This window comes from Watersipora subatra, chromosome 11 (genome assembly GCF_963576615.1).
Source record: "Watersipora subatra chromosome 11, tzWatSuba1.1, whole genome shotgun sequence".
In the NCBI taxonomy this organism is placed as follows: Eukaryota; Metazoa; Bryozoa; class Gymnolaemata; order Cheilostomatida; family Watersiporidae; genus Watersipora; species Watersipora subatra.
Window position 1 is genome coordinate 35,945,748 of NC_088718.1, and position 26,277 is coordinate 35,972,024.

General features: G+C 36.1%; 2 protein-coding genes across 2 annotated transcripts in view; both read left to right on the top strand.

Annotated features, from left to right (window-relative positions):
- The first annotated feature begins 1,834 nt into the window (after positions 1-1,834).
- On the top strand, positions 1,835-5,667 carry LOC137408395 (uncharacterized). The gene has a single exon (XM_068094909.1). It carries the CDS (start codon positions 1,897-1,899, stop codon positions 4,654-4,656), a length of 2,760 nt encoding a protein of 919 aa, XP_067951010.1. The 5' UTR covers positions 1,835-1,896; the 3' UTR covers positions 4,657-5,667.
- Positions 5,668-15,846: 10,179 nt separating this feature from the next.
- LOC137408288 (uncharacterized) overlaps positions 15,847-26,277 on the top strand; it is a 67,412-nt gene continuing 56,981 nt past the window's right edge. Inside the window, exon 1 of the mRNA XM_068094747.1 lies at positions 15,847-15,950. Within this exon, the coding sequence (XP_067950848.1) occupies positions 15,920-15,950 (31 nt within the window). The 5' untranslated portion in view covers positions 15,847-15,919. The remainder of the gene's footprint in view (positions 15,951-26,277) is intronic.

Sequence of the window (26,277 nt, forward strand, 5' to 3'; positions counted from 1 at the left end):
CTTGTGAGTTTTGTCAACACAATTGAGCTGTGTTACAGTCAATTGGGTGAGGTACGACAACTCCTAGCAGTCACACCAACACAGGTTGATGTGCTGAGGTCGAAGCTGCCACCGATAATCAGACGCGAATGGATGAGAGTTTACTCCACACTCCCCACAGAGGAGAAGATACATCCTTTTACAAGTTTCATGAAATTCTTGGAAAGCGAGCGAGACTTTTGCATACGAGAATTGTCAGAGGATGTTTTAAAATCAACCAAGCATCCAGAGAAAGACAAGAAAGCTTCAGCAGTGAGGACACATGCTGCCTCCACTGCAGATGCACCAAACAGACAAACTTCATCATGCTTGGTACATACTAATCCAAAAGTCATACACAATACAATGGAGTGTCGTCAATTCAGAAAGATGGGAAGGAAGGAGAGGGTAGGCTTGTTAATCAAGCACAAGGCCTGCTTCCGCTGTGCTGGATTGCACAAGAGGGAGAACTGTAAGAGTACTGACAAGTGCTCAATATGCCGCAAAGAGGACCACCACACTCTACTTTGCAAAGGCAATGGTGGAGACGGCCAAGGAGCAAAATGCCCCAAACCATCTTCTGATCACCAAGCCCCTCAAACCCAAGATGACAAAACAACGAACCATGCAAAGCGGGACATGACAGACTCAGTGTTCCCGATTCAACTTGTTCCTGTTGCAGGATCTACACACAAGGCTGTAGTGTTCTCTGATGGGGGTTCCAATGCTACATACGTCGCCACCAGTTCAGTGAGAAAGCTCAATGGGAAAAAGATGGGAACCACCCTACTCCGAATTACTCGGGTCGGCAATACCACATCAGAACAACGGGCTAATGTATACCGAATCAGATTAGTGACCACCACTGGTAAAGTAGTACCGGTTATCGCATATGGAATGGAGGAGATCACCACAGAAGTACCGGGTCTCGACATTGATGTCCTCAAGACACTCTTTCCACATAGGAATGACTTGTCTGACTTGGTGCGGCAAAGGTGTCGGGTAGATATCCTTTTGGGCAACGACTACTATGGATTTCATCCCAAAGTGGAAATAGACACTGCAGGAACCCACTTAAGTCTTATGAGTGGAGCCTTTGGAAGGTGCCTTCAAGGTAGTCATCCGTCCCTCAAGCAAGGTGTAATGAGTAATCTGATAGGGTCTTCTTGCACAGAAGAAGATGAAAAATCATCTGTTGACTCATTTCTGACAAAAGCTGACATAAAAAAGGTTGAAATGTTCATCGAGGCTGAGGAAATGGCCACAGAGGTGCACCCCCGTTGTGGTGGATGTAAATGTGGTAAATGCCCCATCAGGGGCCATGACTTTTCCTTTCAGGAACAGCAAGAGCTGGAACTGATACGAAACAATCTGTCCTATGACAGTCAACAGAAAGTGTGGGTAACGGCATACCCTTGGATCAAAGAACCGAGCACACTCCCGGACAACTACAATGCTGTCTTTGCCACAATGAGAAGCACGGAACAAAACCTACGTAAAAGGGGGGAACAATGGGTCAAAGTGTATCAAGAACAGATTGAAGATATGATATGCAGAGATGTGGCACGTAAGCTTACAGCGGATGAGATAGAGAAGTGGGCTGGACCAAAATTCTACATCAGCCACCTTGCAGTTGAGAATCAGAAATCTTTATCCACACCAGTGAGAATCGTCTTTAACAGCAGCCAGAAATTCCAGGGTCAGTCCTTGAATGATGCACTGGCGAAAGGTCCAGATTGTTATCTGACAAATCTCATGGGCATCTTACTACGCTGGCGAGAGAAGCCCGCTGTTATGATTGGTGATGTTAGAAAGATGTTCAACTCAATCAAAATCACTAAAGAAGAACAGCACTGCCACAGGTTTTTGTGGCGAGATATGGATGCCAACAGGGACCCAGAGATATATGTCATCACAAGGGTCAACATGGGGGATCGACCGGCCCCTGCCATAAGTGCGGAGGCTATTCTTAAAACAGGGGAACTTATGAAAGACAAATACCCTCGAGTCAATCAACTGTTTCAACAATCCATGTATGTGGATGATATTGTTGAGTCAGTAGACAGTGAGGCAGAAGCTAAATCACTCGCAGATGATGCTACCCAAGTGCTAAAGGAAGGAGGATTTAACATCAAAGGTTGGGTTTTCAAGGGAAATGGAGAAAATATGGAGACAACTCACGTCTTAGGTGTAGAATGGAGCCAGTCTCAAGATGAGATTCGGTTCACACCCCGCCTCAATTTCTCAACCAAGAGAAGAGGTAAACACTCTGGACCAGATATCCGACCTAAAGATATCCCAGTAACACTGGAGCCTCCGCTGACCAAGCGCATTGTTTTGTGCCAAATTATGAGGCTCTATGACCCACTCGGGATCTTATCCCCATTCATCATAGTTGGTAAAATCTATCTCAGGGAAACCTGGGATTTGGGATTGGGATGGGATGACCCCCTACCTCCTCGCATGAAACAAAAGTGGGTCGAGTTCCTGCTTCAGATGGGAGACCTGGAACAAATGAAATATGACAGGTGTCTCATGCCTCTTAAAGCAAAGGGAAAACCTACTCTGATCATCCTTTGTGATGCTAGCGATAAAGCATATGGCTTTGCAGCCTATGTCCGCTGGAAGTTGGAGGACAACAGCTACTTCTGTCGCCTGATCTTGGCAAAGTCTCGAATCGCTCCACTCAAGAAACTATCAACGCCTCAACTTGAGTTGAATGGTGCAGTCCTCGCCAAGAGAGGTCGTGAAACAATTCTGAAAGAGATGAGGTACAACTTTGATAAAGTTGTCCATCTCACAGATTCAGAGACTGTGCTGTGTATGCTGGCAAAGACTTCCACTCGATTCAAGCTTTATGAGGGTGTCCGAGTGGGTGAAGTACAAGCTGGCACCAACAGCGATGAGTGGAAGTGGGTAGATGGTAACAGCAATACAGCAGACTGGGTCTCGCGTGGTTGCAAACCTTGTGAGATCGGCCCCAAGACGGAGTGGTGGAGAGGTCCTTCATTTCTCTATCTAGCGGAGGGCGAGTGGCCCACGAAAACCGTAGCTGACGTTGGTCAAAAAGGGCCACTGCCTGGTGAAAAGTCTGTCTCAACCCACCACTCGAGGGCAACAAAAGCACCAACATTAGACCTGAATTATGGACGCTTCGGGTCAGCTAAGAAACTGATATGGACAGTTGCACGCCTAGTCGCCATGGCTGAAGCCAAATCATTCAAGGCAGGAAGAACCAGTAACATCACCCCAAGACACATCGAGCAAAGCAAAAAGCTACTCATAAAAGATGTGCAACTAACTATGACAGATGAACTTACTAAATCAAAACGTGGTAGGTATGCCCGGCTCAAACCGACTAAGGACAGTGAAGGGATATGGGTGATAGGTGAAAGAATGGTGGAGAGTAATCCTCTGAAACACACACCAACAGACCCTCCTCAAAGACTACTGCCTAGTATGCACCCACTATCCAGGCTTTTGATGGAAGAGTCTCATAGACAAGGAGGACACAGGGGCCGAGATGCAACGCTTGCACGGTTTCGTCATGACTACTGGGTACCACAAGGAACCAGCTTGGCCAAGTGGGTAAAGAACAGTTGCAGGATGTGTCGCATCCGGGAACCCAAACTGCTCAGCCAACAGATGGGATGTCTTCCACTGGGCAAGTTGCAGCAATCAGCCCCATTCACCAACACAGTTCTAGATTTGTTTGGACCTTTCCCCATCAGAGGAGAGGTTCAAAAGCGATCTACTGGCAAAGCATGGGGTGTGATCTTCATGGATCTTTACTCAAGGGCGGTACATATCGAACCTGTGTTTTCATATGATACCAGCTCATTCCTTATGGCCCTGCGACGTTTCACCAACATCAGAGGATGGCCTAAAGTGTTGTATTCAGACCCTGGGTCACAGTTGACACATGCAGACAAAGAACTCAAGTCTATTTGGCGTAACATTGACAGAGATGCTCTGTACAAGGCTGGCACCGATAGTGGCATGGAGTGGATCTTTGGACCCGCTGATGCTCCTTGGTATCAAGGTGGCGCAGAAGCGCTAATCAAATCAATCAAAAAGTGCCTCCGCTTTTGTATGAGCGGTCAGAGACTTTCAGCCGCAGAGTTTCTGACAGTCTGCACAGAAGCGGCGAACGTGATGAACGAGAGACCTCTTGGTCGAATCCCATCAGATGATGGAGAAATAAACATGCTCACACCCAACAGTCTTCTACTCGGAAGATGTTTTTCAAACAGTCTGGGTCATGCCACTCAACTGGCAGACTCCAGTTCTATGAGAGCAGATCTAGTAGAACAGGTAAGTGATAGATTCTGGAAGCACTGGCTACAACTTCTTGCACCAACAATGGCAGTTCATACCAAGTGGCTGAAAAACCAAAGGAACCTACAGGTAGGGGATATTGTATTAGTGAGCGACTCAAATGCCTTGCGATCCCAATATCATCTTGCAGAAGTAATCAAAACATACCCTGACAAAAAGGGGCTAGTACGCCGTGCAGACCTTCGGTACCGCAGTTATAGTACAGGTAAGTCTATGAAAACATATACAGGTGGTGCGTCGGTAGTTATCACAAGAAGTGTGCATAGGCTGGCTTTGGTTGTTCCAGTTGAGGAACAGTAAGTGACATATATACATCTTATTATATCTCATCACTATCATATATAGCCATCAGCTACTTACATTTAGTCTTCACATACTCACTTCTATCACTCAGCATACACCCTTTCTCTGACATATATATGCATTATATCTAACACTCTATCTACAAAACCATTTGTAGGCGAACTATTTTGTTACAACGTAAATCGAGCTTGTATATCGCTGAGGCATCTCTTAGATAGTACAATTAATCAAGTACTAGTATTGTGTAGCACCAAGTACATTTAGTCTTCAACCATTTTATCTCATTATACAATATATGTTAACCCGTGTTTGACCAACCCCTACCCCTCCGATGTATTGGAAGTAATTAATGGGTACAGTTTGAGTTGGCCAAACATAAGAAAACATAGTTAGTATACACGTAGGTAGCGTAGTGTGTATCATATATGTGTCATCGCTACTAATGCATTTTTTGTGTGACCACAAACAGCCAGTTTTTATTATGCCAAGTGGTTGTTTGTTTCTTCCTCAGTTTTTCAGCTGTAACTGAACCAATAAGTCAGCCATTTTTCTAATACCTATCTTAACTTGGATTGCAAAGAATCATAGACAATTATGTAGCATCAAAAGCTGTAAGTACTGAAATAATGTCAAATTCTATCAGTAATTTGTCTTTTTCTTGATAAATGCTTTAGTATACTGTGTAATTGCTCTTTGTATACAATTCTGATAAGATTGCTGTGAAATGTTAGCTCAACTTTCATTACTTTTAATACTTTTATTTTAGAACCTCTTTATTCCAACTGTGTCAGTGGGCACTTGTTTTGTGTAAACACTCCAAAAGACCAGTAATTTTTTGTAAGTAAGATTAATGTTTTAATTTGTGAACTTTTAACTTGAGTCATAAAGTAAAACCATAATTCATTTATTTGCTGCAATCCATAATGTAAAAAGTTTGTTTCCGTTTGTATAACAATTCAATACTGCTTTCTTACAGCACGGTTCTCTTAATAATAAAAGAGGTAGCACACTTTATGAGAGGACCAGTTGATCTATTACTATATGGTTTTCTGGATGTACCAGTACAGTAACTGTCATGTAAAAACGAGAATACAAACCATGAAAAATTTGGAACCCTTTAATGGAAGTAAAATAAACATTGAGCATAGGCAGAGTAAGAAGATGCAAAGCTTTGGAAAAATCATTTGTTGGTATAATATATGCAGGACAATGATGTAGATTTGCAATTAGTCTAAATTCTCTTTTTTGCTACAAATATATATCATTTGTGACATATTTTGGAGATAGATTATAATAAACGTGTAAACCCTAATAATTATAAGGTAAAATCCTAATGGATTTTACAGAAGAGATGAACTATGCTTGATATGTTTTTGTTCATAAGGCAAAACCACTCATCACCTAAAGACATGCACATGCTGGATATGTTCATAAGGCATAACCACTCATCACCTAAAGACATGCACATGCTGGATATGTTCATAAGGCATAACCACTCATCACCTAAAGACATGCACATGCTGGATATGTTCATAAGGCATAACCACTCATCACCTAAAGACATGCACATGCTGGATATGTTCATAAGGCATAACCACTCATCACCTAAAGACATGCACATGCTGAATATGTTCATAAGGCATAACCACTCATCACCTAAAGACATGCACATGCTGGATATGTTCATAAGGCAAAACCACTCATCACCTAAAGACATGCACATGCTGGATATGTTCATAAGGCATAACCACTCATCACCTAAAGACATGCACATGCTGCATGAACAGGTAAGAGTTAGGTATCAATATGCTTACTGCAACTGCAGTGATGGCTAAGTGGCTAAGATATCAGTTGGCATGCACAAATGCCTACCAGTGCTTCTGTGGCAGAAAATACATAGATTAAATGAATTTAGCATTTGAAATACCTTTTTATGATAAAAGAGCGGAAATTATGTGGAAAATTGTTAAAGCAGCAAGCAATGATATTTTAAAAATAGTTGCTAGATATTGTATGCAATTTGTTCATACCATGTAAGTTAAAATAAGTTGAGAATCTGTAACTACCATGTAAAAACGAGGACACAAACCATAAAATATCTTGAAAATTTAATAACTAAATTGAATTTACATTTAGTTTTAATTTTTGAACTCTGGATATAAAGCTTGGCTAATATAGTGTCTATTGATGCATGAAAAGTATGGATGGTTTTTCTGTTGCGTTCCTCCTGGTGCAAATGGGTCTTATTGTGGTTCTTTCGATTAATTAATCTTAAATTAATCGAAAATTAATCTTTTATCTGTTTTATGTTGTCATTGTTATCAGTTTGCTGTAAAGAGATACAATATTCCCTCATGTTTTACGGTTAATCAGAACTCCCCCACCTCACAATACATTACAGTAGATCTTGTCAACCTGCATCTTTAGGTTCATTACTGGCACTGATCAGACCCTGGCTGGTACCACTAACTTACTAAAATATCTCGTGATAACCTTGACAACTATACACATTAATTTATGTTATCCACAAGCAGAAAAACATGCCATAGAATAATGATAGAGGCCATGGTACCTCTTCGCATTCTTATCTGCGCGCATAGTTTAACATGTTCCTACAACAGCTTTTCTACTCATTTTCATCACCAAACCCCCTACATCTGACAAGGGCAATATTGCACCCTTTTGTTTTGAATAAAACAAAATTGGCTGAAAGCAATGAAAAACTGAAATATTTGGAATATATGAAAACAATATATTATTGGCAGGTCATTCTAAGAGTTCAACATTTTCACACAGCAGCAATATTAAAAAAACGACTCACTTTATGATTGTCGATTGTTTGAGGTTTCCTGTCGGTGATTAAAATGCGCAGATCATTTACACAAATGATGGCATTACGATATTTATTTTTGATGTATAGAAGATATGAAAATCTGGAGTCGCATAAGCAAGTTATTGCGACAACACGCAAGCTACCATCATCTTAATGATTGATTCTTGCATCCCCTGGGGTTACAAGAAAAACATCTTTTCTCGGATATTTTTTATAATATTGAATATTATGGAAATTCCACAGGTGGAATATTATGATATAAAACATTAGATATGGTGTTTTATATCATAATATTTCCAGGGGGATATTGTAATACAGAACAACAGATCCCCAAGGGACTATTATGTTTAATATTCCCAGGAAGGATGTTAAACATAATATCCATCTGTGGATCTAATGTTTTTTTATAATATGATTATGTGAATATTATGATTATTATTATTATGATATTATATGAATCATATGATTTTTATTTCCCCTTGGCTAGAATATCTATAATTGATCAATACAACTTTATTTTGGTCACAGCTGCCATATTAATGTAAATACATTTGGCATATTGTATGGTATAACTTGAAGAACATTTTCGTTTAAAATGAAATTACTGTCAATGAAGTAATATACAAAATAGCAAAGCTAATTGGCCGTAGCACCACAGTCATGCAAAGGGATTTGTTAAGCAATGACCTATAAACATATGTAGGTCGTGATAACACACAGATTTTGCATGGTAAGATCAGTGGTGAAATTACCAACCACTGATTTTGCTGTGCGAGAAAGATTTTGTATTCAACACTTCTGGAGTATGTTACCCATCATGGGGATCAATAATGGAGAGAGAAAGTGGCCTGCTCGGTCGCTCTCTAGTCTAAAAGGCAAGAATGTTTACCACAACATCTCACTTTAGACATGCTAACCTACAACACCTGAAATTTACAGTAGTAATAGCTGAACATGTTTGACATTGACACTGTTGCATAAAATTTAATGGTGGCACAAGCCCTGTATACCTTTTCTAATTAGTGGCATGGCTAAGGAAGTGCCCCTGAGCGTACATTGTAGCAATAGTAAGTCTTCCAGGCAGCAGTCCATATCAACATTGTTGTTCAATCAAACTTTGGCAGCAATTACCATAAATATTTCAATACACCTTATTTACTAGTGACTTATTTAGAAAACAGGTATGAGTTCATCTCAGATGTCTATGGTGAACTCTGATGGCTAGGCTATATCTTAACCATGATATCAGCGCTGTTCTCACTCCCGTCTCTTATTCCATGGTGATTTACAAGTTGCCATATTTTCTTTGTTGTTAGCAAACCACCTTACAATGGTTGACATGTCTCATTTCAATGCAAGGTGAATATGAGTGATGACAATATTGAGCCTTCACTCGACGGGCATCGAAAGACAAAGTTTTCAACGTGACAATCATTGGACGTCTCAACCTGGTTTTCTATTCATACGAGTAACAATAAACTGGAAGATAGTGTTTGTTTAGCCAGCTGGATGGCTATGCTTTTGTGCATTAGATTAGTCACCTGTTGAGGGTATTGAATAGGCTGTGGATTAGAGAAGGGTGACTACCTTATTAAGAGATAGTTGTAGAGGGTCTGTATTCCTTTCTTCTCATTTCTTCACAAGCTTTTAATCAGAGATCAGCTCGGTTGGATATTCACTGCAAAGGTGAGTTGCTTAGACACCTCTGTCAGCTTTTACTAGCGTGTGAAAGTGTCTACGCTTTTATGATGCATTAAGTGTGTCAAACTCCAACTATAGGTCCAATAAATACTTGCATTTTTATTATATGCTCACAAAACTACAGTTAATATAGAAACTTTGGTTAGAGAGCTCTTTGAAGTTTTTTATGGCCTGCCGATGTCAAATAGCTGCGTCTATAAATAAATCAGTTATCAAAGGTATAAGAGTCAGAATTTTATATAACTAGAACATGAAATGGCTATGTGCTTAGGATTGTCTTCCACATGAGAAAATGTTTTTCAGTCATACCTATGTCTTTTTGAACACAGGTATTTGCTGCCCTTGATTTATTTGTCACTGCTTAAAGACGGCTGCTGTACAATAAAATCAAAAACTATGTCTTGCATTTTCTTTACACAGGTTTCTCGGCTGTATACAAAACGCTTTCTTACTTACTAAACCTAACAGCTTTGGCTGTGCTGGAACACATTGCCAAATTCAGTTGTAACAATTTGCTACCAACTAAATGCAAGGAATTTTTATTTGGCCCCTTGACCTCTGAATCGCACACAACGCTGCGTGAAAATTGTATAGGGATACAATCAAAGCTTGGTTTTTGACCTTTTCAAATCTCGAACAAATCCAAGTTTACATTGGCAATTCTAAACAGTTTTTGGAAGCTGGTAAAATAAATTTCAAAAATTGAACACCTTCTTCATTGGAAATACCAAAAAGGCAGTCACCTTGCTTGGTTGCCGACTCTCTCTTTCTCCTCTCCTTCTCTCCAATTAGTATTCAACTGTTGTACAGTATGTAGACTGCTTCATTGAGGTTTATGAAAAACTGACATATTTAGTGTTCTGCTTCATGCATTATTGTATTTTTAACATATATTAGAATAAAATATGCACTCCCTTTCTACACTGGGTTACAGATGGGGTACACAGTAGTCTTAAACTCAAAAATGGAGTATATAAAGGGTATATCAGGGTTTTAAACTTTACACTGGGTTACCAATGGGGTACACTGAGGTTGTGAACTTTTCATCAAGGTACAGATGGGTCTCACTAGGATTCTAAACTCGAGACTGAGGCACAGATAAGGCACACTGGGGCTTTAAACTCTACAGTGAAGTGCAGATGGTGCAACACATTTCCAGTTTTTTTTATTAATATAATGTTTTTTGAGAAATTCTGTGTATGTTATTGATTAACTACCCGCCTAATGCTTAGTTTAGATTTTAAATAGTCAAGATTAAATAGTTTATGGTGCAAAATAATGTAAAAACGATAAAACGAGCAGCTTTCTTGTCTTAATATGAATTAAAATTATTTACAACATTTTTAATGGCAAAAACTGTTTCAGAAATCAAACAATATGTTTTCAAGCGGCCTTCTGTGATTGAACACTGAGGTTGAGCTGCACTTTGAATTGTTAGTGGGTTGATTACAGGCGTTCGGTAGTTTTTCTTTGTGCATAGAATTTGTTATACCCTCACCTCCAAGCTTTTAGTATTCTATTTTGTCACAATTACTGATAGTTTCTGTTGGCAATCAAGTAGCCTACATTGGGAAAACATAATACTTTTCTGCACTATTGCCTAATATTAACAACAATGCAATGTTTAAAAATAAGATAATGTTATTGTCTTAGAAATGCTGCTAAATCGGTCGATTTCTTTCCACGACTATTATTCGCAGTCTAAAAAAAGTTGTGTTGAAACTGATATTCCGATCAAATAACTTATAAATAAAACGCATTATGTATCCCTTCCAAGTATTTAATTGATTGAATTTTTGCTAATAATTAGGAAAGGTATCTTACTTGTTTAGTTGTTTTATTCTTTTGAATTTGAACACATTTTTCATATAATCGGTCGGAATAAGTACAATTACTACATTATTAGTTTGGTTTGAGAAGTCAAAGAAAATCAGACCAAAACATCAGACACTATTTGATATTAAAAACCCTGCCGAAGGTAGGAGTGGCAGGTAATTTCAGATATAGTCAAACCTTGACATACAATCACCTCAGGGTACCGACCTTTCACCATGCCACATGAACTTTGAGCAAATATTTAACATTACACCCGAAGTAGTTTCCTGCATGCAGTGATGGAAATTTTTTAAAACATTACAGCATTGTAAACTGTTCTTCTTCCACTGCTTCTTCCTATGATTAAACTTTGCTTCACACCCTTTTTATAGTTTTAAGTTTATAGATTGAAAAAAGAACAAAAAAAACTAATGAAGAAAAACAATGAAAAAAAACTACAAAAAAACTATGAACAGCATTAGTGGTAAGAGAGGCAAAAGGCAACACTTTTTTTAGAATTTTAAAAATAGAAAACAAGCAAACATCCTTCAATCATTTTTAACTGCTCTTCAAAACCATTTGGTAGTTGTGGAGAAAAATTGAAAATGGTGTGATGGAAAAAAAAAGACTGAAACAGTTGAAAATGGAGCGACAGAGTATTAAAGTTCAAATTTACAAAATTTCAAATCTATAAAACAAAACGTATAAATAAGCTATGTTCTGTTATTTTATTCTAACAATTATTTTAAAAATATAATTGTTCACTGCTTTAACAATCTTTCACCTAATATCTGTTCTCTTAGCTGAGAAAGGTGTTTAAACATTATATGTCAAACCATTTTTAAACCCATAAAAATGAAAAAGGGCAACATTTATCCACTAGATCAAGTGATTTTAACAGGTAACTGATGCCCTTTTTATGATTCTTGTATGGTATAATTTGAAAAATATTTCTGCTTGAAATGAAACTATTGCCAATAAAGTAATATATATATAAATGTATATTTATAAAGTTTGTCTAGTGCAAGCTACAAATGGATTCATATCCCTATCACCATTTTTACTTATATTATACTTACATTATTACTTACATTACATATTTACTTACACTACACCTGTTGCTTTGTTCGCTAAATTTTTGTTCCTGTTGATTTTTGTTGCTTTTGTTCCGGCATGCACTCACCAAGGGAAGTGCAATAAAAACCTATTTTTATTTAGTGGTACTTTATGTTTATTTTGTTTTGGATACAGTTTTGTTTTTCAAAATAGATATTTTACATAGTTTAATATAATGCATATGTTTTAATGCTATATTTTATTATTTCATAGAAAGTTTTTGGCCTACAGATTGAATGAAATAAATGGTAGTGTATAGAAATGCTTCAAAAATGCTTCAAAATGTACGCTCTAGTTTTCAACAAAACCTTAAAAATAATTAACCTTTTTGACTGTAAGCCGAGATGCAACAGAAATACATTATTTTTTGTTTTTTTGGATGATCCTATGCTTAAAAACCCAGCTGTGTTTACTTTAAAAAGACAAGTTCTTGATTTAACCAGAAACAGTCGCCTCACTTCTCTAGTTTTGTCTGCATTACTCTGATTAATAAATGTTCTGTATAATCTCATTTGTAATGCAGATGAGAGCAAAAGAGTTTTTCCGCTAGCTACGCACCTGTGGCTAATTATGACATTTTAATTGGAAATGTTAACCTGTGCCACCAACTTATCATAGAAGTTTATTTAAAATCAAAGATTATATAATGATCAATTATGCTTCTTGCTCTGATCTAGCCGCAATGGCAGTCTTGCATCTATCCTCATCCTAGCAACCTAGTTGGTCTTATTACATCGCTGTCAGGCTTCCATAACAAACAGTTGTTTATTATGTTGCTCACTATATGAAAATTTATATTAAAGAAAAGATATAAGTTTAAAAATAATCCTTTATATTCAGGATAACCTTAAAAGGATAATCGCAGCTAGTTTAGTAACGATGCATCTTAGGTTGGTACAACGAGCATACAATGCATGTGCAACGCACATACAAGGCACTTGCAGAGCACAAACATTGTGGATACGACGCGCATACACTATCATCACAACGCACATACAATGGTCAATAGAAAATAAATAGAATACTTTGTGTAATTTTTTAGACCTGTTTTATTAACAGACTATAAATAGAATATTGAATAATAACATAATATTATTATGACTATTATTATTATTATTATTATCACACATTAATATTATCAATAATATTAATGTTAACAGTGTCACGTTCTGGCGCATGCATTGTTAATTACTTGTGTCGGCGTTGTATCCACAATGTTTGTGCGTTGCAAGTGCCTTGTATGTTCGTTGTGCATGCGTTTTACCGACATGAAATGCACCGTTACTGTCAGTTTTTGGTATTTCGATTATTTACTCAACCACTCATTTACCCAATTTTTAGGATTTGAGTTTAAAAATAACTATTTTTTAAGTTTTTGAAGGTGCATTTACCCTACAGCAATATTCATCATTTCTGAGAAAAACAATCCCATCTTTGCAAGTTGGAGAAAAAGTTTCTGAAAACATGAAGTATCACTAACACTGTTACATTATGATAATAATGGAGAGCTGCATAATTGAAAAAAAAATTTCTAGTTAGAGTCAATCAACGTCTGTCCTATATTTTAACATGTGCGCTTCCTTTAATTCAACGTGTTCACATAAAGTGCGTCTTCCTTGTGCAAGGAGATAGTTTCATTTTCAGATCTTACGCTCATGAGTGGCTGCATCTGTTAAATTTTCAATCTCCAACTTTGTCTATTCCAGGGCTTGCATAATCGGTTTCATCTCCGAACCTTTAATGACTGACAGGGGCAATCTCACAACCCCTTGTTTTGAATGAAACAAAAAAGGCTCAAAACATAGTAAAAAACAGACATATTTATAATATAATTATGGAAACGATATATCACTGGAAGGCCATTCTAAAAGTTTAACGCTTTCACACAGCAGCAGCATGAAAAGACTACTCACTTTATGGTCTTTGACTTTTTCCTGTCTCGTCTCGACTATTATCTGATCAAAACGTGTTTTCTTGTGAGTGAGTGAAATGCACAAATCATTTTCAGGATGGATGGCATTGCGGTATTTATTTTTTATATTTAGAACTGATAAAACACCAAATTCACATGGACATGGTGTTGTGCCAACAAGTACACTTGCTTCATTTTCACCATTGTGTTTTGCATCCCGCGAGTAAAAACTCACACCCCTTATGGATGCCAGTGCCCCTAATCGGGAAGCGCTTGTTTATTTTATGTAGAAGAGTTGTAGCCCAAGATCCAGCTGACAATTTAATGCATACGACTCACAATCAGCTGGTTATCAATGAATTGTCACTTATTTACTGTTATATCCCACTTTTGACTTGAAATATTTTGTTCACTTCAACAATTTTTGATATTTTGTATGAAAAAAGTTGAGCATTGCTGTTATTAAATTTGCTTAATAATATAATATTATGATCTGTTATTTTATTTGTTTGCTAAGTAAACAATAACATTATTTTAAAATAAAAACAATCTACGTGCATATTAACCATTAAAATAGTTTTCTAGAATGTATGGAAGTATTGTTGCAGCTGAAAAAAGGCAGCTTTTGTATTTTCGAGCGCTGTGATTTTGTTTATTACGCAATCTTTATTATAATGACAGCAGTTTTTGTCCGCTCATCTATTTACTTGAAGCCATAGCTAACAATAAATAAATAAACAGTTCTTGAACTTATGATTTTCAGCTTGGTAAACCAACACTCTAACACCTGCTCTAAAAGACCACCTTTCAGTGTGTGGAATAATTGTGTGCATAATTATTCTCTGCGCTTTGATGGCACACTAGACCACCAGCATACTAGTTAAGCAATAAAGGTAAAAAAGCTCAAACGCTCTAGAAGATTTAGAGAAGTCATATCTTTTAATTCTAGTTAATGGTTGCTGACATTGCTCATCGATGAATTTTGTCTCACACAGATCTAACGAGCACTTACTAACCCAGTAAAGTTAATCAATAACTAACTAAGTTAATGGTTAACTTTACTAACCCAAAGGTTGACTGCCCAAACGAAATTCCAATAGGCTGGCTAGTTTTACATTCTGCTTGTAGCCTAATGGTGACTGTTTTTTGGCTGTTACTAATATTTTGATAGGCGAGAGAAGATAACTCATTGAGACACAGATGCAAAGGCTGCTAATCCATATTTAGACAAATTTTGAGCAAACAGCTTTAAAAAAATTCACGTTACTACAAAAAATTCAGACGATTCGATGAGCGAGTGTCATTATGCAGGTAGAGTGGTAAACACGACCATTGGTTTTTCTAGTCTGACAGGCAAGCCATGCGTGAAAAGTTGGTTAACTGTTGAGCTCCCTTCTCCGCTATATGTAACAAATGTGCCATTGTGAACTCTGGTTTTCCTTGGTTCATTGCACACAAAGTTTCCAGGTAGGCCACCCTCCCTAATCCCATTATGCAGTAGTCGCTATACTCCTGGTAGTACCATCTGAGCCCTTCCCATTCCGCATTGCTCTTGCCATGGCGTAACCGGTTCATCAGAAGAAACCCGCTGGTTTAATTGATAAGGCAGCGACGGGAGAACGATGATTCGGAAATTTTCAATTACTAATAATACCCAACTTCTGATGCCGGAAGAGCAGCAGCGTTTGCGGGCCTTGGAGACTGACACTGGAGTTCTGGCTGCCAGCTCTGACATGGATTTGTTGTATTGCAGTCAGGAAGGAGGAAGCGAAGCTCTTCACGATGAAAGCAGTGAATTGCAGGGGACCTCCACCAGATCAACTGATACGAGCGACAGCAAAGCTTGTCTAACTGCAGGAATAGGCAGCTATGACTTGCTCTATATGACAGCAGCAGAGAGGGATTCCCTTGACGGTAAGAATTAAGGAAAACTTGAATCGGGGTGAACTTTAGGGGCGTAAATATTTTAATGAAAATGCTAGTTAAACACGAATACATTCAAATGGGTCAGTACAATCGTGCTGTTTAACACGAGCCAAGATTAAAATTAAATGGTGAAATAAGTGTATAAATGAGTGCAACACAGTTAAAATGAAGGGGCTATAGCATCAAACTAGTTTGTTCAAAATGCTGTGTCAGAATCAAAGCAGTATACCATATTGTAATCGCAGTTTTAGCTTACCATATTTCCTGTCTGAATTTTTATATTATCTACTCATGACAAGATGAGTTGTCATATAGATAGATGCAGCTCAATAGATGCAGAAATAAAAATCAATCATCATAAAGGGTCTGTCATACATCCAACAATTTTACCTTCTCTGTTGAAGCTACAGATGACTTCCAGCAATACTTAGTAATAAATTTCCTTTTATTTTGTCAACTTGCCAGACATACGCGTGCCTTAGAGGCAGTTGCTATTATTATGGACCGGCTAGATTACTCCATTGAATGGAAAATAAATCAAGGTGTTAGCAAAAATAAAACAGCTTATTTCACCACCAGTTATGATTACCAATAAGTAGTATAATTACCTGCGGGTGCCAGTACAGTACCTGCTTGACTTGGCCAGCTTCTACTACCTAGTAGTAGCACCTGTCAAGTCAGGGAACAATAGGAGTTGTCCGTTCATATTGCACTTGCGAATCTGTCCACGATCGTGTTTTGTCAGTTGTTGCCATAATGCTTGGCTCTTCTTCTTTGTGACTTTACTGTGTCAAGTACAAATGGAGGTTGTGAATTAGCGCTGCCCTTAATAGCTAATTACTTAGCCTATTAAATGCACCTTTTTCAACTATCAAGTCCAGCAAAGATAGGTGATGACTATGTTAGTTACAGTGATCAGAATATTCACATATTTGAAAGGTATTAAATTAAATGTATATAATGCTTTTCCTAAATGGTGTCAAATCAGTATTTTAGTTTTTTCCTCATCAGATGTAGGTTATATTTTTAAACCATTAAGAGAACTCTTTTAGTTAACATCCGCCTTTCTTGGAAGCAAAATTATATTCTATGTGTTTATGCAGACCACATACCTTGACAACCTTACAACTATTGCATACATATAGTTTGTATGTGGTTGGATATTTATATGGCGCGTAATGTGTAAATTGCATAAAGTGATTTTGCAGTTTTAAATTGCTTTGGATAAAGAGGGTGTTCATAGGTGGTTTGTTGTTGCAACGGCGTCTCTGATAGAAAATCACGTCAACCTAAGTCTGCTTGAGGTAGTTTATTATAGCGAGGGAACAATTAACAGCCTTTGCTGTGCTGTTTTAGCTATCAGACTTTCCACTTTTTCATTTTTTATACTCATGTAACCATATTTGTTTCTTTGTAATAGCTCTTTGTAACCATGGCATGTTTTGTATTAATTTAATTCATCACTTAAACTTTTGTATTACATAACATAATTATATATTACATAATTTCATTCTGAAAATTGCTAGTGTAAACAAGTGTGCCAAATATCCACAAGCGTCGCAATTTCTCAAGAGCGGTTTGTAGCAGAAAATTGTTTTGCACTCGACTTAAAAAGTTATTTAATTTTAGCAAGCATTTTGCGACAGTCTGGCTCCTTATGGCAACCGTAGTTCATAGATCGACAAAATTATTGAACTGTTAATGGATTAAGACAACCAATGAGAAAGACCGATTAGTTGGCAGATGGCAGAGGTGTTGTTGATAGATTGTTCAGCTTCAACTTTCTCAATTAATGCTTTGTTAAGTGGAGGTTTTAAAAGATAAGAACTTGTTGAAATTACTAGTGTCACAGATCATTTAAGTCCACGGGCGATCATATGGAGTACTTGAGATTCACACAGCTACACCCAGCAACTTTGCTGTCATGAACAGATGAACGAATCATAACTATGGGTTTTTTTACATCAGTAAAGCTTTTTGTGCTGATTAGATTAGAAAGCATGGGAATACGTCTGCAGTGAAGGCTTTCTCTTAATATTACTTGAGCTTTCAAAAATATATTTTCAATGAAGTTCTTTGACTACTAGAATAGCTCTGATTAGTGCAGCCTCCTAGTCGATGTTTTTTTGTGAAGAGAAGCGTGGTTTATTGTTTTGAAATAAAAGTTTCACCTTAGCCTTAGTATGCTGTGTTATACGTGTAGTCCTCACTTAGTAAACGGCTTTGTCAACGACAACTTAGAATTACGGTAGCATGTTAAAAATTATGAAAATTGTCAAAAACATGCTTAATAAAGCTTTAAAATATTTTTTTAATAAAATTTTTTAAATAACTATGAATGCATGAATATCACACATGTACACTAACCATGACATTGTTCGCATGCATATACGGTATCAGGTGTCTGGCTAACATCTTCCATAGTTGTAATATTATGAAAATAAGCTAGGATACATACAAATGTTAAATGGAACAAGAAACAGCAAAAAGATAAATGATAAAAAGATGATGACAGATAACAGATACAAGATAACAATACATAACATCTACCACATTGTACTCTCCGGTACCCTATAATTTGTTTACACGTCCTTGTACAGGCTAAAGCTAAATAAAAAATAAAAAAGTTAAAATTTAATATACTTGTTAAAAGTTTAAACTTATTACTAAAAATGCTAATAGAAAGTCGAGAAAGAGAAGAGGTCGAAATAACCTATATGTATGCAACAGAGGCTCGGAAGTGGTTGGCGGCTTGTTTAAAGACCGAATCTTTAAACACCGTCTTCATAAAGTGACTCAGTGGTTAACTGAGAACCACCTGTGCATGAGTTTTAAAATTTAAAAAAATCGAAGAGAAAGTTAGTGCTTCAGTCTTATGCATTTTGTGCTAGTTTATGTCATAGTTTCAAGAAGTTTCATCGTAACCAAAAAATATTTTAAACATTATATTTCAAACCATTTATTTGAATTTGTAGACATATGTTTGATTTTAACATTTGAAGAAGGAATGATTTCTGTAGTTTCAACTCAACTAATGACAAATTTTTGTGGCTATTTTTTTCATGTTTCTAACGGATCAGCTACATCTTATGAACACTGAACTGCCACAGCTGGATCAAACCTCTCTCCTAACTTCAGCAATCTCTTGTATCAATCAGCACTAAACCGACCACCTTGTCAATATGCCTATCTTTCCATATAGATAGATAGATAGATAGATAGATAGATAGATAGATAGATAGATAGATAGATAGATAGATAGATCGATAGATCGATAGATAGTTATATAGATAGATAGATATGAACTTTAGCATCACTGGTCAGTGTCATTCAAAACATGTTAAACCATGAAACAAAAATTAAATAAAAAAACAGTCTGAGCGTTTATTACGGACTCTGTTTAACACCAAAGTGATCGGTTTGTCAAAGAACCTTCTGAAGACATGATCATCTGAATATAACTACTTAAAACGGCTTTTTAAGACCATAAGGTCACACGTAACTTAAACTCGCCAGTGCTGCAGTGATTTTGCTGACTTCCTATATCAAAGGTTTATGTTGTGATCTAGAAGCATTTTTGGTCGCCATTTAAAGGAGGATACAGCTTGGCATCACCTTTATACCAGAATGTTATCTAAAACCACATGCAAAGTTTCTCTCTCTCTCAGACTACATCTCTACTATCAGACTATCTCTACTACTATCAGGGTACAGATTTGCATCAGACTACCATAACTCGATAAAGAAACCGAAGGTTCTGTCATGAGCTCTGCTAACCTGGAGCCTTTTTATGGCAATTAGTAATGTTAAACTCTTCCATGAGATTCTAAAAATATCTCTACTAATATACGAGGGTAATAAATCATTTTAATGGAAACACTGGCAACAACTTAAATAGCTAAACTTAAAAAATCCCAGAGTTGGAAAATGTCAGCATTTTAAACAAAAATGCCAACTTTTAACAGTTTATTGTGATGCAACTCGATATTTTGTTTTGTTCGTGTTAGTGTATAAATATTAATTTTATAGAATTAAATATAAAGCAATAGGTTGTAAATATGCATATATTTTTACGTATACTTTAACTAGCTTTGTGCTATAGACTGAGCTACAGTAGTTCATGCTTTTCCTATGCACTCTTGAATCTATCATATGTCATTTATCACCGAATCTAACATCTCATTTTTAAAAATTCTCAAAATGCTAGCGCCTCCATTTTATAACAAATATATTTTTTAGACCTCTAATTGAACACCAGCCTCTATTTGAACACCATCTCCAATTGACCGGCACTTTAAGGAAGGGTTGAAAAATGGAGCCCCATGGCGTTCAATTAGAGGTTTTACGATACATTTGTCAAACCTGCTACAACAATGTTGGCTCATATATATAATTTCGAAAATATACTCAGTATGTGCAAATCAAGAATGATTAGGTTTCAAATTTTTGTTCAGCATCCAAAGTAAAGAAGTTTGAATTTGGTTTTGGATCTGAAACATTAAAAAACTGATGTTAAACAGTACGTACATAGTTAACATTGTGAAAAAACCATGAAGTCACTAAAACATTGACATGTCATTCCTTGCCAGACATCAGTGCCTTAGGCTTCCTGACACGCATCTTCATACTTCAGTTATGGCTACTTCTACACCCCTTTTGTCATGACTGGTTACTTTGCTTATATAAACATGACCCACAAACTATGGGCTGTGTCGCAATTAGCACTCAAAATAGCATAATTAGAAGGTATTTAACTAAATACTTTAGATTAATGGCTCATCACATTTACGGAATTTGTAAAAAATTTTATATCTAATATGATTCAATGTTTACTTGAACATTATTGATATTAGGCCTACTTTAATACTTAACGTGATCGTTCATCCAACCGGAGTCACAGTGGGAGCTGGAAAAGAAATTGTATCCTATGAGATTCGAACTCGCTATATTCCCCTTTGTACACCAACACTCCAATACCTTCACCAATATACTACCTTCCACAGTTTTGGAGTAATTGTACATATAGTTAATCAACCTGATGATCTCGCATAGCAAACATGACGGCCAGGATAGTAGTTGAGAAAAGAACGCTGCAGTAAAAATGAACTCACAAGGAATTTTAGTAGATTTTATCAGAGTATCAGTATTTTTCTATTATTTGCGATTGTTTTTTATGTTTGAAGTGATCTGACTACCAGGATATTTTAAAATCAAATCGACAATCTTGATTGGGGTTAAAACGCTGAGATTGAGCAAAAGTGTGATTATGACATTTATAGTTGCAAAGAGACCAATAGAATGAGATGTGTAATGCTGCAACTTGATTGCAATAGCCGATATCAACTATATATAAACAATAGCAACTAATGATGTCATTTTGTGCGTATTTTTTTCCGAGTGTTTTAATTAAATTTATGTTTTATCGGTTTTAGTTTTAAAACACCCTTGCAGTCAGATAACCTCAAACATCAAAAGCAATCGCAAATAATAGAAAAATACTGATTCTTTCTAATAAACTCTACAAAATTTTTTTGTGAAGCTCATCATTAAGATAGCTCCATGAGTAGGCTGCGTATGAACCAAATATGAAGTAAAACTTGATTGAAAGCTCTTTAAAGATGCATTCAAAAATTCTTAAAGCATTTGTCGAATTGTATTATCACACTCAAAAAGGGGAAAAACAACGTCATCTATCCCGCTTTTTCACTATATTCTGTTTGAAATGTTTAAAAGCGAAGCAATTTATGAAGAATAACACAGAAATAAAGACTAACTGGTGTTTAATTAATGCATACGCCACCCTTAATTAGCTAGTTACTGATTAATTAGTCAAGATGTTAATTTAAAACTCCCATTAATCTATATTTTCTTCCAACTGCGGCAAAATTGAGTTTTTTTTCCAAGGACAACCATTTTGAAAGCGTTGGAAGGATCATCTGGTGTAATGGTAAAGAAATAGTAAACCACTAACATTGGTAATGAAGTAAAAATAAACAATTGAATTGCCAGAGTGGCCTGTGAGAACAGATGAGTCCGTTGCAACTCCTCCAACTCTGTTGACATTATCCTGCAACAGTTGGCCACTCTGGCCAACTGTTACAGGATATTTCTTTTTACTTATCAAATCTTACCAATATATCTATATTGATGAATCCTGTTTTGTCATTGTGCGTCTGTTAGTCTGCGAATTGCTATCCATATTCACATTTTTTGTCCGATTTTATCCAAACTTCACAAGTAGTCCTATATGTTCCGTACCTTCCGCTAGGTCACTAAAATATTTTGTTTTAAAACTCCATCTAGTTCCTAAGAACCAGCCTCTTAAATACCCACTTGTAGGCTATCTGTTTGAAAATGAAAAAAGTCCTGTACATCACCGGACTTACTACTAGTTTTGCTATCAATGACATGCAGGTCAATTGTTATTGATTTGTTAGTGATTGATTTATTTATTTATAGATTTGTGTTTACAGTTTTCTATTTACAATTTACAGTGTAACGTTTAATTGCATCATACTTGTACAGGAAGTTGATCAAGTATAATTTGCTGACAAGTTGTGGGAATTTCAAAACTAAAACTGTTCTTGTCAATATAAAAAGCTTCTTGGCTGAACACCACTCGCAAATGACTCAGTGTTTTCACATTCCCACTTTGTAAATACTTTCTAAGGAACTCACAATAAAAGATTTAGTGTAGTTTGTTGTGATGTTATTACTATAAATTGTGTAGAACGCCAACCCAACTAAAAAAAATGCTATAAAACCTAGGATTGAGATATTTTATGCAATCAAGATTTTTCTATCAATCCTTACATATGCTCTTTGTAATAATTTTCACCATTAATATAATTCTCTCTTTTTAAAATTTCTGCCATCCTTAGGTTTTTTTACTTGTACTTAACATCCTCTCAAACTGTTATAATTATGTTTTTCTTACGAAAAGTCACGTTATGGCATCCTTTTGACGTCCGAGAAAAGGTTTAGACTGTTGATGTCAGTTTAGATCATTCGTAATTTGGATGTTTTTAAAATGACTCATAACTAATTTTGGTTGTCTCTTCCTTGCGGTGTAACTTTATATATAAACTACTCATTTTTTCTCAAAATTTTCATGCTGAGCGAGCATAAAAATGCATGGAGAAATGCATCTTCTACAGGACTTGTTATTCCATAACAGAAGTAATTTTAGGTAGTTTTCTAGCAACCAAAAGATCAGTAAATGTCATGAACTCTATCTTTTTGTGATGCTCAAACTTGAATATATTAACAAGCCAACAAACCACTGAGCCCATTTTACACATTTCTATTCTATCATTACTGATTTACAATATCAGACACTTGCTTTTGGAGTTATCAACCCTTTAAAGTTCAGTTGTAACCAATTTTTTTACTTTTAGGAATTGCATTAACACAAAGGAAAGTATGTAATTATATTAGTTAAATATATATATATATTAGTTATATATAGCTACGTGATATGAATGATCAAGTTAAAAGATACAACATACCGTTGCTAAAACAAATAATATGTTGTTCAGGAGGGCAGAAACCCTCAAAGATTATTGTTTTCTTTCATTAAAGGATCCATAAACCAAAATTTGTTTAGGAAGTAAATATTCATAGGTTTGTGTTTTCAGTCATCAAAAAGTGTTATAAAAGAATAATCTTTGAAGTACAGAAAAGCAGTGAATGCTACTCAAATCCTAGTTTTTCACTTTTCTAGTTTGACTAGAACTATCCTTATAATTTTAATTACCTAATAGCAGAAATGTTATTATAAACAACATTTGTTTTTAATCACTACCTTATCATGCTTCGAATAAGTTCAGAGTTGCCCGCCGCCGATGAATTTGCACTTAATGATGTGAAGTTGTACTATAAATCATTTTAAAATTTGCGATGTATCTCTAAAACAAAACTGGTTAAAGTAGACTTACTTTCGGGTCACAGCTTCTTTTAAATTCATGCGTAGTCAACTAACTAGTTCCACAAAGGCAGGATGAGTGATCGCAATTGAACTCATTGATAACATTTTTTACCTCTACTGGGGGAGCTTAGCCAAGTATTATCCATTCGGATACATCAGCTGTGAGCATTTCTATGATGTAGAGTAGTACTAATAGTACTCAATAGTACTCAATAGTACTCTCACAGCGCATGCCTTCATAAAAATTCAGAAAAATGAATTGCCTCCAAGTGTGTCCAGATTTTATAGTTTCTATGATTCGTACTGAAAGAAACTCCGAGACCATTCAAAACATGAAAATTCAGGCATTGATTCATACAACAGTTTTAAGAGAGTGAATAAGATTGCGTGTCTCAGAATCTGAAGTCAAGCCAACCTTACCAATAATTGCTTCTGATTTTGTCACCACTCCTGTTGCAAGTCATCAATCACTTTAAGTTTACAGTCTTTTTGTTTAAACATAGTCATTAGAAGGAGAAAGATTCCTGGAAAATATTAGGACATTTATATGATAGGAGGGGATGCCAAGGAAGAGCTAGCAGAGAGCTACCACAAAGTTCCTCTTAACTAATCTATTTAGTCTACGGGAAAGAAGCTTGTCTCCCAAAAGTACTGTGTTTGTGACTTTTTAGCATTTTATCAATAATTCCAGGTGGTCTTTTGAGCTTTTACCAAATGGCTCTTTCCACCTTTTAAATGTCAAAATCATTGTATTTATACTAGCAAAGCTCTACATAAGCAAGTTTACATTTTTGGTTTTTGTTTTTACCTACAGCTTTTCTAGTTAAGCCATCAAAGTTGCATGCAAGGTTTGGTCATTTCAATTCATCATTTGACGTCTCAGGCCAGCTGGAATTATGACTTGCTGTCTGTCGCTTTTGACAATGAGTTGTATCTTAAGTACTGCTTGGGTCGAGCAGAATGGTAGAGAAGAGCTGACCCAGTCCTCAGTATCTACCATTTCCGGAAGTGTCAGATTATCCTGAAGGGATGTCTGTGCAACAATTATGTAGTGAAATTATAGAATGAACTTAAAAAGCACTATCTTCTCCAGCTGTTACCATCGCTCCAGTTTGGCGTTTTCAATATTAATGGTAATATTAGAAAAAAACATTATTTTTCACAAAAAATTTTGGTATAAAAATGTTAAGTGATTAAATTATGCTAATGAACAAAAGTCCGGAAGTTGTTTAGAAGAGCTAAAAGATATAACTTAAAATAGCTTAGTTATTCACCTCCCTTATAATCATTGTGTTACTCATAAGTTGGTAGAACTCTCACAGACCCTCTCCTGCGTCAAACAAAAAATCTATTTTTAATTGTCTGAAACCAGTATTAGATACTATAATGTATATTCCATATAAACATATTACTTTATTGGCAATAATATCATTTTAAACAAATGTTTATCAAATTATCTCATACATAAATAATAAAACAACAAAGAACAAAGGGCAACAATTAGCCAGTGAAATCAAATAAATGATTTGACACATAGCATTTAAAATATGTTTCTCTGCTAGGAGAGAATGGATATAAAGGTGAGAGATTGTTAAAACAGCTAGCAATGATATTTTCTAAATAATTTTTAGTGGGTGTATGCAATTTGTTCATATCTCGTAAGTTGGAATGAGTTGAGAATCTGTAACAGTCATGTACATGAAAAGCGAAGACACAAACCATGACGGACCACTAAACATAAACCTAATTTAATTATGGAAAGGGTGTGGCTTATACGGCTACTTCCTTTGGTTGGCTGGATTTGTATGCCAAATGTGGTTGTTGTCAAGATAAATGTTCTAAAAAATGGTCTTCAGCTAAACAAACTGCGCATTAAACTGCGTCTGAATATGGATAAGCTGAACTCTGTTTTGGGTCTCACGTTTGCATAGTTATTAAATATTATAATACGGTATTGTTAATGACATTTTAGAATTGCTTCTCTACTTATGGCGATGGATCATTGAATAGAAGCCAATAAGTAAATTGACTGCGGCCTAAAGGTAGCTTATCGAGGAGGGCGTGCGCGTGGTTTACATGACCTTGGAAAGTACTTGGTTGAGTTTAAGTTATGCGCATAACTTGTCCACTAGACTCTCTGGCTCATTAAGAAGTCTCTTAGATTATTAAGCATTCACTAAGAAAAATTGATTGCCTCTTTTTAGTATACTTTCTTAGTTTTAGCACTCTGATACTCAGTTTTGGATGTATGTACGAGAAGGCCTCCTGATCTTAGGCTGTATTAACAACTTTAGATCCACTGTAAAAGCACTTAAAACAGTGCAATACCTTTTGAACTGAATATAATTTTGAAGCGTCAACCTTATAGAATATAATGAAAAAGACAAA

Excerpts from the sequence above, each read along its gene's own strand:
- LOC137408395 (XM_068094909.1), top strand. The coding sequence starts at position 1,897 with ATGGATGCCAACAGGGACCCAGAGATATATGTCATCACAAGGGTCAAC.